The sequence below is a fragment of the Trichosurus vulpecula genome, chromosome 5 (assembly GCF_011100635.1).
Source record: "Trichosurus vulpecula isolate mTriVul1 chromosome 5, mTriVul1.pri, whole genome shotgun sequence".
NCBI lineage: Eukaryota > Metazoa > Chordata > Mammalia > Diprotodontia > Phalangeridae > Trichosurus > Trichosurus vulpecula.
Genome location: NC_050577.1, coordinates 272,752,468 through 272,763,268, shown reverse-complemented (window position 1 = coordinate 272,763,268; position 10,801 = coordinate 272,752,468). Strand labels below are relative to the sequence as shown.

The 10,801-nt window shown below is 46.1% G+C and overlaps 1 protein-coding gene across 1 annotated transcript; it reads left to right on the top strand.

Annotated features, from left to right (window-relative positions):
• Positions 1-3,444: 3,444 nt before the first annotated feature.
• Positions 3,445-10,475, top strand: LOC118850564 (keratin, type II cuticular Hb6). Its single transcript, XM_036760050.1, has 9 exons — positions 3,445-3,816; positions 4,724-4,932; positions 5,796-5,856; positions 6,704-6,799; positions 7,612-7,776; positions 8,021-8,146; positions 8,304-8,524; positions 9,859-9,890; positions 10,037-10,475. The coding sequence occupies exons 1-9, from the start codon at positions 3,445-3,447 to the stop codon at positions 10,240-10,242; spliced, it is 1,488 nt and encodes a 495-aa protein (XP_036615945.1). The 3' UTR covers positions 10,243-10,475.
• The last annotated feature ends 326 nt before the right edge of the window (positions 10,476-10,801 follow it).

Below are 10,801 nucleotides of genomic sequence, written 5' to 3'. Positions count from 1 at the left end.
TGATTATCCACGAAAGAATTACTTCTTTTAAATTATCTTTAGCATCCTTCCCTCTACTATTCAGCTAGATCCTTGGCTGCTGATATTCTGGTTGATAACCAAGATAAGGTGCTAAAGAGGAGGCAGGGGGCAAGAGTATCTGAGTGTATCTATGATAGAATCTCAGGATTGGAGAAGATCTTAGAAGTCACTTATCTCAACCAGTAAGTGAACAGGACCCCTAGTACCTACAACATCTCCTAAATGCGAGCATCCAGTCTCAGAAGACCTCTTGTGATGGAGAACTCACTACTTCCTGATCTATTTGACTATTTCTGATTGTATTCCAAAGCCAAATAATAGTCATTTATGAATCATTCTTTGTTTTGAAATATCCAGAATGTTTGTATTATTCATGCCTCAGCTCCTTTCCAGTAATGCCATTAGTAGCATTTTCCATGTACCACAAATAGGTCAAATGAGGCCTTTCCTAAAGCATCAGGGGCCTATCCAAAGAGTGTGGGATGGTGAAAATTTTCCTGCTGCACACTTTTCCAGGCAGCTAGGTATTACATGATAGAACCTTGGCCTTGGAGTCAATAAGAGCTGAGTTCCAATCTGGCCTCAAACGCTTACTAGCTGTGTGACCCTGAGTAAGTCACTTAACTGCTACCTGCCTCAGTGTCCACAACTATAAAATAATGATAGTATATACCTTTTAGAATCGTTGTGAGGATCCAATAAGATAATATTTGCAAAGTGCTTAGTGCGGTGCCTGGCATGTAGTACGTAGAAGGCACTTAATAAATGCTTATTTCCTTTCTTCCTTTTTTCCCCAAAACAAGAGAGACAGAGTCCGTGGCCTGGTTTTCTGGGGGAAGGGGTGACTACCCCAAACCTTCCTCACCCTAGTTAACTGGGAAGTGAGGGTTCATGGATGTTTTCAGACTGTCATCCCTTTATTTACAAAACCTAGAATTTTGGGGGGAGGGGAGGCTGAAGAGAGGGTACAGTCTTTTGTAGAGGTGGTATGGGGTCATTCAATTCAACAAACATTTATTAGATCATCCACTATGTGCCCAGCACTGTGCTAGACCAAGAGGAAACAAATACAAAAGTCCCTATAATCAAGGAGATTGCATTCTGCTGAGGAGAAATAACCCTTATTCAGAAAAGTTAGTATAAAAATATACAATAAATATAAAGTAATTTGAAGGAGAGGGGAGAAGCACTCACAACTGTGGAATGACTGCCTTTTGTTGGAGCCTATAATTGACCTGGGGGTTCCAAGAGGAATAAGTAAGGAGGAAGAACAGTATAGACATGGTGTTAAGCCTCTGCAAAGTCATGGAGGTCAGAGATGAGAAGTTATATACAGAGAACCAGATGTTATGTACAGAGGTCAGTTGGGCTCGTTCATGGTACAATGGCCTGTTCTGGCAAAAACTGTGCCACCCAAAATTCCAGCCTTGTTGGAAGCAGAGTAATAAAAATATATTTGTGTCCAACTGATGTTTGATCGAGGAGAAAATGGAAACTAGAGAGAAGTGTCATGAAGATGACTTGAAAGGCTGTGCAAGAGCAGGGTCAGTTTGAGGGACTTGTCCAGAGTACTGTGAGCCTGAATGAAAGGGGGTTGGTGGCAGCCTCTCTGCCTCAATTGCAGACTTATCAATTGGCACCTTCTCTGATGCCTATAAACATGTTCAGATCTCCCCTATCCTTAAAATAACCTTCACTTGGGCTTACCATCTCATCAAGTTCTCAATTGATAAATCAATAAGCATATATTAAGGACCTACTATGTGCCAGGCATCATTATACTTGCTGGAGGTACAGAGACAAAAATGAAACAATGCCTTCAGGAGGAACTTGGATTCTAAGCTCATACAGAAATAAGTGTATACAGAAAATATACAAAGAAATGACAAGGTTATTTTGGGAGAAAGAGCTCTGGGAGCTGGGGGTAAAATGGGGGTCAGGAAATGCTTTATGTAGAAGGTGGGGATTGAATTGAGTCTTGAAAGAAACAAGGCATTCTAAATTGGAGGAGAGAGTGCATATCCAGTGATGGGATGTCCTTTTCCCCCTAGAAGAGGTACCACCTCCTTATCCCTAGGAACCATGCCTCTCAATGCATCCCAAAATCACATTAACTTTTTCAGCTGCCACATCATATTGCTAATTCATGCTGAGCTTCCAGTACATGAAACCTCCGTATCTTTTTTCAGACCAATTGCTGTCTAACCACATCTCTCCCATGTGACATTTGTGAAGTTGAATTTTTGAATCCAAGTGTAAGATTTTAAATCTGTAACCCCAGAATTCCTGGAAGTTTAGCAAGTGTTCGTAGACTGGTTGATTATCGTTTAGGAATAAATATCTCTGGGGAGGGCTTTCCGGAGAAGTGGTTGGAGTATCCAGAGGAGAATTTGGATATGCAAGGTGTTTGGGAACACTTTCTATATAGGACTGACAGCCATTTTGGTTGCTCACGGATAACAGAGGATAGCAGGAGAGTTCTGAGAAGAAGTGGAGAGAGAAGCCAGTTCACAGATTATAGGATTTTGAGTTAGAGAGTAGTTTAAAGATCCGGGGCGGGGGATGGGGGGTTGGGTAGGGTGGTTGGGCTATCAGTTCTGTGTTTTAGTATCTGAGTGACGTTAGGCAGGTCATCTACTTCTTTGGACTTCAGTTTCCTCATCTGAAAAAGTGAGGGGCTTAGAGGATCTCTAGGGTCCCTTCCAGCTTTAAATCCTATGATTGTGTGTATGTGGGTGGTCATGATTGTATTTATAGGTGTATGTAGGCAATTTATAAATTTGCTTTGCATGTGTGTTGAATGTGATCTTATGTGGGAGCAGGCATTTGCATTTGTATATATGTGACACCTACATGTTGCTAAAGGAGCTGTCACAGAGAACCATGATAAAACATCTAACATCCTCTCCTGTTCCCCAAAATAATGTCTGATTCAGGATTCTCCCCCTCACCCTGATTCCCCAACTCAACACAGAAAACATTTCTAGGAGAGGGGACCCCTGTCCTCAGAGCTTGGAGGTCTGGATCCAGGAAGGGAAGAGAGGGAGGGAGAGAAGAAGAAACCTCAGACATGCTTACTGGCCCTGCCTCAGTCCCCTGGCCTGAGTCACTCCAATCTCCCAGTTTCCACACCTGTATAATGGGAGGGGGTGGTGTTTGGGCCTTTGAAGATGAAAAGCGGGCATTTTGGGGTGAAGGTTCATAAACATCTGTGCTGCATCTGGCCCCCAATTAAGCAAATTAAGGGAGGAGCTGAAGCAGCAAAATGTCCCAAGCCCATAAAGGCTGTTAATTGCTCTTGACCCAGTGACGGGGGCCAAGCCTGGCTTCCACAGGTATAAAAGGACCACGAGACCCACAGGCTGGCATCTTGTTGACAATTCCTCTCCTTCTCATCAGACAACCGTGCCTAGAAGCAGCAGCATGACTTGTGGATCTTACTGTGGAGGCTCTGTGAGAGCTTTCAGCTGTGCCTCAGCCTGCGGGCCCCGGCCTGGCCGCTGCTGCATCAGCGCTGCTCCCTACCGAGGAGTGTCCTGCTACAGGGGACTGACTGGCTTTGGCAGCCGCAGCTACTGTGGGGGCTACAGGGCTGGCTCCTGCGGCCGCAGCTTTGGCTATCGCTCTGGGGGAGTGTGTGGGCCCAGCCCCCCCTGCATCACCACCGTATCTGTCAATGAGAGCCTCCTGACCCCCCTCAACCTGGAAGTGGACCCCAATGCCCAGTGCGTGAAGCATGAGGAGAAGGAGCAGATCAAGTGTCTCAACAGCAAGTTTGCTGCCTTCATCGACAAGGTCAGTGGCAGAACTGAGCTCTGCTCTGTGGGGAATGCCCTGGGGTGGTGGTGGAGAAGAATGCAAACAGAGGGAGAAGTCTTGGAATGCAGTGGATGGGACTCTTTCTGAATCAGTGCAAAAGGGGACAAGGACTGCTAGCTAGCTTCCCCTTCTGTACTGCCCCAAGAGATCCCCAAAAGCACAGGTATCCCCAGAAGCCCCACCTTCCTCAAAGCTTCTCCTAGTGGCTTACAATCTGTCCTTTGCGGGGTGAGCACAGGGGAACTGAGGAGTCCTATCTGATCCTAGGAGCCTACCCTCTCCCGCCCTCGGAATGAGAACGCTGAACTTTTGGAGTAGAGCAATTTTCTCCTTAAGACTCAGAGAATCAAGTATTTCCATTTGGGGAGCCCAGTTTTCTCATCTACAAAATGAGAAGTTTGGACCAGGTGTTGGCTCTAGATTTTATATTGCCCCTTCTTCTATTCTTGGGTCCTCTCTATGTTGGAAAATCCAAATGTTCAATCACTCATTAGATATTTTCTGGATTAGAAAAGCATGATGTCATCCTTGGAATTACAAAATCCAGAGCTTTGCCCACCATTCTGGGTCAAAACATTCAGGGATTTGGTTTTTTATCAGTTGCCCTCTGATCTGGACATGTTCATAGCACCAGTTGACAGGACACATGTTCATGGGAGCAATCTTCTATTGGTTGTCTTCTTCCCTCCCTGCCTTCCCTCCTCTCTCCTACCTTCCTTCCCTTCCCTTCCCCTCCCTCCTCATGCCCTCCCCTCCCCAAGACATTTCCTCATTTTCCCTTATTGAGTTCCTGGCTGGACATACTCCCTCTGAAGCACCCTCCATGGGATATGGGAATAACCAGAAACTACCCTGACCATTTGCCTCCCTCCCTGGGCTGTAGGTGAGGTTCCTGGAGCAGCAGAACAAGCTTCTGGAGACCAAGTGGCAATTCTACCAGAACCGGAAATGCTGCGAGAGCAACTTGGAGCCCCTGTTCCAGGGTTATATTGAGACCCTGAAGCGGGAGCTGGAGTGCGTGGAGGCTGACAGTGGGCGTCTGGCATCTGAGCTCAACCATGTGCAGGAAGTGCTGGAGGGCTACAAGAAGAAGTGAGTGTTTGGGGAAAGAAAGAAAATAGGTTTCCAATAAAGAACCTCCCAATAGCAAAAGGTGTTAGGGATGGGAACGTAGAGGCGGGGAGACTTTCAACAGAAGGCAGCCTCAGGTACATGGGATATGAGTACAATGAATGCATTTGATAATGTGAGAAGGAAAGGTGTTAGGACCCCCTCAGTTTTGGGGCTAGAAAGGGATGAAAGAAGGGCATTCTGGATATTTATCACTTCTCTATCTTGGATTTGCTTTCAATTTCCTATTGAAGCTATCACTTCCTCTTCTGACATCACTACTCTAGTCAGCTCTCAATCCCTCCCCCTGTATCCTCCTCCCTACCCCCCAAAGAATCTTATAGATCAATTGGCCAATAGAAAGAAAGATCTTCTGTTACTGCTTTATTATCTACCCTTATAGCCCAGGAAAGGCATGAGTTAGCTAGCCAGTTCAGAGAGAGAAGGCAGCTCAACACAGGCTGATGATTTAAAGCCGCTCATCTCCCTAATATGAAAGTGGAGATAAAGAGAAATGAAGCCATGGATAAACCGAGGAAGATGGACAGCATTTTAACTCCTTCCAAGACAGGGAAGCCTTCTGAAGTCATGGCCAATGTTGACACATAAAGACAAAAGCATGTCTCAGGTTCAAACAGAGGACTGCTTTTAAATGATCAGTTATTTGAAATTCTGCATTGTTGGTGGACCTTTCACTGATGTGGAGAACCAAGAGTTAGGTCTCCATTTTTTGATACTAGTCTTATACAGGGGATTTCTCCCAGTTTTTATGCCCTCCCTTCCCTCAGAGGGGCTGCAGTCTGACTCCCACTGATCTCAATGCCCTCTTCTTTATTCTGTTTCAGGTATGAGGAGGAGGTCGCCCTGAGAGCCACAGCTGAGAATGAATTCGTTGCTTTGAAGAAGGTGAGTGACATTGGACATAGGACTTGACTTGAAAGACAGAGAAAGGAGAATGCCTGGAAATGTGTACCCACAAAGCTTTCTTCAGGGTATAGATATCTCTTATCTTCAGAAAAGAGTAAGATGATCTTTCCAAAGCAAGCCAGGCTACTGAGCAACACAATTAGAAGTTGAGAGGTGATGTTTGATCAGGGAGTGGATCAGGGACAGATATGAATTGACCTCTGGGGGAGCCTTCTTGCTTTGAATTTTGTGACCTACCAGCTGGAAAGAGGTGCAGGTCCTGCCATGTCTTGGAGCCAAGAAAACATCTATACATGTGTATCATTTCCTATCCCGAGTTTCTTCTTTGTTCCTTGGAGGGAGAACCTAAAAGGTCTTGCTCAATCAGATCTAGAAGCAAAGATATGACTAGGAGTAGTAGGATGTAACTTACATACATCAGGGTTTTGGAGATGGGAAGGGAGTAAAGGATCAGGTGAATGCTTGGTTGGAAATAAAAGGAAGAATAGATCTGAGGATATTGCCCCAGATTGGGAAATGTCCTGTGAGAAACCTTAGAGGTGGGGAAGAGCACATTTTGAAACTGCGAATGAAATATATTTACTAAGATCTGAGGATATTGTCCCAGATTGGGAAATGTCCTGTGAGAAACCTTAGAGTTGGGAAAGAGCACATTTCGAAACTGCGAATGAAATACATTTACCAAGAAGGAGACATAGATTTGTGTTCCACCTTTGTTCCTTGCTATATATTTGACCCTCAGGTTCCTCAACTATAAAATAAGGACTAGATAACTTCTAAGCTTTCATTTCTATGGATTCAGTTTTCCTTCTCCATTTCCCAATAGGACGTGGACTGTGCTTACCTGCGGAAATCTGACATGGAGGCCAATGCTGAGGCTCTGACAGAGGAGATCAATTTCCTGAGGGCCTTGTATGAGGAGGTGAGTCTGAGAGGGGGCTCTTGGAGGTGCACAGCCCACGGAGGAGAGGAAAGGCAAGGGGCAGAAGGAGGCAGCCAGGGCCTGTGGGGTCTGTGAAGAATGGCTCATTAATGGCAGGCTGGGGCAGCAGTTTATCTCCTGGCTTCAGAAGAGTTTTCTTCTGAACAACATGAGGCAGGGAGAGACTGAGGCATAAGTGCCAGTTTTACTCAGGAATTCAGCCCCCATTCCTGACTCAGGAGGCTAGAGGCAAAACCCTTAGCTAGAAACACCTGCTCCTCTTTAGGAACTGATAAGACATATCTGAGAAAGTGCTCATGGAACTAAGTCCAGATGATTTGTCCAGGGAAAGATGGGAAGGAAATTTCATCTGTAAAATGAGAGCATTGGACTAGGTCTCTAAAATCCCTTTCTAGATCTAAATTTTACAATTTTCTACAGTTTTTTCTCTTGCCGTAGTTTAGAAGGTTTAGGGACAAAAGGATCCATCTGCCCAGATCTGAAGACAGTGGATCTAACTGGGAAATCAGATAGCAGGTCTGCTGGATATGTCAGGATAAAGTAAGGAATCTATAGGTCTGATTAGAAATCAGGAAGTGGGATCAGTTGAAATGGAAACTCCCTGATGGTTCCTGCTTCTCTATGTGGCTTTCCTGGGAGTGTGTCTGAAGTGGGGACTCTGAGGGTATGGGACATAGTGGACATGTCTGAAAGTGAGATGGAATCCTGGGAAGGTGTTATACAGAGATAGAATTACATTCTCAGCCAACTTTTGACCATCTTTTTCTTTTCCCCTTCCCTTGGCTTTGTAGGAGATTCGAGTTCTGCAGTCTCACATCTCAGACACTTCTGTTGTGGTAAAGATGGACAACAGCAGAGACCTCAACATGGACTGTGTCATTGCCGAGATCAAGTCTCAGTATGATGACATTGCCAGCCGCAGCCGGGCTGAGGCTGAGTCTTGGTACCGCACCAAGGTGAGTGGGCATGAATTCCTTCCCTTTTCTCCCACCTGGAACTGAAGTGGGAAGGTTGGTGTATAGGCTTTAGGAAGGATTTGCCTTTTATCTGGAGACACTCATTTTCAGGGCTGTTATGGAGGCTCCTTTCCCAGTGTGGTTTAAAGAAGGAACAGATGATTGAGGCAAGGGGGCAGATAAGTTTGTGATTTTTGTCCTTCTCTAGTACATTCTTCCCTTCTTCCTCTTCTTCTCCTTATAGTGTGAGGAGATGAAGGCCACCGTGATCCGCCATGGCGAGAGTCTGCGCAGGACCAAGGAGGAGATCAATGAACTGAACCGTATGATCCAGAGGCTGACCGCTGAGGTGGAGAATGCCAAGTGCCAGGTATGGATACAGATCATATTTGGATAGAAAAGAATTAGGTTAGAGATAGATGGATGAGGGCAGGGAAAGGGTTAAAGTCAGTCTCACTTGGGGAACATGATTCCAGAACATTTTGTTAACTTGCCTTCTCCTCCCTGGCTCCTGTCCTCTCTCCCAGAATTCTAAGCTGGAGGCTGCTGTGACCCAGTCTGAGCAGCAGGGTGAGGCCGCCCTCAATGATGCCCGCTGCAAACTGGCAGGGCTGGAGGAGGCTCTGCAGAAGGCCAAGCAGGACATGGCTTGTCTGCTGAAGGAGTACCAGGAGGTCATGAACTCCAAGCTGGGGCTGGACATTGAGATTGCCACCTACAAACGGCTGTTGGAGGGCGAGGAGCAAAGGTGGGTGCCTGGGAAAGTCTTTCCTTCTTCCCGATCCAGCCAGGTCTCACAGGTTGCTCTGTCCCTAACCATTCCGAACTAGGGCAGAGGAAACAATCACTCGACTCTCCTTTACAATCTTCCCCCCTTCCTGCATTGGACAGGTAATTTGAACTTAGTCCTATGAGTACTCTTCCCACCTCTTATAAGCATTTGAGTGGGGGTCTTCAGTTGGACTCACTGGCTGTGGGTGTGGGTCCTCAGCTCAGGGCTTTGCCCATAGCTTTTTGAGCAAAGTAACAGAATCAGATTCTTGAACTTTGATCCTTTGTATCTTGGTGTCAATAACCTTCACTTCCTCCCCAGACCTCTTCCCCACCTCCATTGCTGGCACATAACCCCTTCCTTTTCCTAGACCTCTACCCCCCTTTAATGTAGTACTTAATCCTCCCTATCTCTGATGGTTAGCACACTCAAGGCTCTTAGCTTCCCATCCCTGACACTTATCTCATCCCTGTTCCACCTCCACCAATGGCACTTAGCCCATCCTTCCCTCACATTTAACCCTTTAGCCCTGGGATTTAGTGTCTATTCCATCCCTGGCACCTTGCCCTTTATCCCTGGTTCTCTCTGTCCCAATAGGTGTCCTTAGGCTTTAATCACATTGATCTGACCCCAACTTTCCTGGCAAATCCAGTCCCAGCTTTCTATGCATTTAATTGTCTTTTATACTTGAGGGTTTTGATGGGAAGCTTTCATTGGCTTGAACACAGACATTCTGGTTTCTTGAGTTCCCAAAATTGATATCAATAATGGAAGCAAGGGTTGCAGCCAGACACTAAGAAGAACTTTCTGTTGAGATGCTCAAAGGTTGTTTCTCCTTCTGGATAGAGTTTTACAAAAGGAAGTGATAACTCTCTTAGTGATGGTGAAATACAGCCTCATGGAAGGCAGGGAAATGGACCAGATGATTCTAGTCTAGTCTGGGTCAATCACTAGGAGATGGGAGAGAGAAATTTAAACCAAATACAGTCCATGCCTATGCCTCTTGGATCTTTCACTCATCTGGTCAAGTTAGTCAGTAGTATAACTCTATATTGGGCATCTCTTTTCTATGAGCATTGGGAAGGGAGGTCAGGAGAGACTTGGCTTCTGCCTCAGCCAGCTTCCAATCTAATGTGGAAGTTAGAGCCCTGGCATTTAGAAGTAGCAGTTCTCGAATTTAAAGACAGGTTTTCTGATTCCAAATTCAGGGCTTATTGAATGACTTTGAGTTTTTTTTCACCTTAATTGAGTGGACTGAAGGGCTTTATTGGTACTGGACTAACCTGTCTTCCTTTTCTTCCCCAACACAGGTTGTGTGAGGGTGTTGGTGCCGTGAATGTCTGTAAGTAATTCCAGCTTTCCTCTTTTGCTCATCTTGGGGTTCTTAGAGTGTCTCTTGTGGTGGTTGTTGCTTTCTGGATGCTATGAAGCGGACCAAGGTATAGCCTGGGCTTGACCCTGTTTTTCTTCTGCCTATCTTATCCCTAGGTGTCAGCAGCAGCCGCGGTGGCGTCGTGTGTGGCGATCTCTGCACCGGCACCTCCGGTGCCCGTGTTGTCAACACCGGTAGCACTGGCCCCTCTGGCGGCAGTGTGGTGGTCAGTGCACCTAACGCCTGTGCCCCCTGTGGAGTTGGCTCAGGCTATAGTGTCCGCTCTTGTGGTGCCAGCTCTTGTGGGATCAAGAAATGTTAGGAGGTCAGGAGGAAACAGAACTGAACTTCACCCCAGAAATGTCACTGGAATCTGACCACATCCCCTTACTGCTCTTGGACAGCAATGCATTCCTCAACCCCATCCTCTCTCCACTGGCCCAGCCACAGTTCCAACAACAGAGCAGGAGACCTTGCACATTTTATGCCTCCAAATGAAATTTCCCAGGGACTTCCATCTTCTTCTTCTACTACCTGATGGCCTTATTTAACCCAGACCTCAGTAGCTGTTGGATGGCCTGATCATAATACCCAATCTGATCTATTTCTAGGATGGATGGATGGCTCCCTTTTCTGAATCTGTTGCTCATTCCAGGCAGTCATTTCCTAGTAGTTATCTCACTGTACTATGGGTTCGCATTCTTCTTCTCCAACTGTCTGTCTGTCTTCTGCTGGATTATTTGGCTCTGGTGGGTCTGTCACTATAGCAACACCAAGGTCTATGGAGGGTGGAGGAGAAATCCCATCTGGGAGCAGGGGGTTTCCCAGTAGCTTTTAGGTGATGATCCTTGTGCCAACAGTCTCCCTGTCTATGCTCTGAT

What these genes read in the sequence shown, in the direction of transcription:
- LOC118850564 (XM_036760050.1), top strand. Translation starts at nt 3,445, where the DNA reads ATGACTTGTGGATCTTACTGTGGAGGCTCTGTGAGAGCTTTCAGCTGT. An exon ending in CTGGAGGGCTACAAGAAGAA is followed by an intron (nt 4,933 to 5,795) that starts GTGAGTGTTTGG and finishes ATTCTGTTTCAG; the next exon opens with GTATGAGGAGGAGGTCGCCC. An exon ending in TGAGGGCCTTGTATGAGGAG is followed by an intron (nt 6,800 to 7,611) that starts GTGAGTCTGAGA and finishes TTGGCTTTGTAG; the next exon opens with GAGATTCGAGTTCTGCAGTC.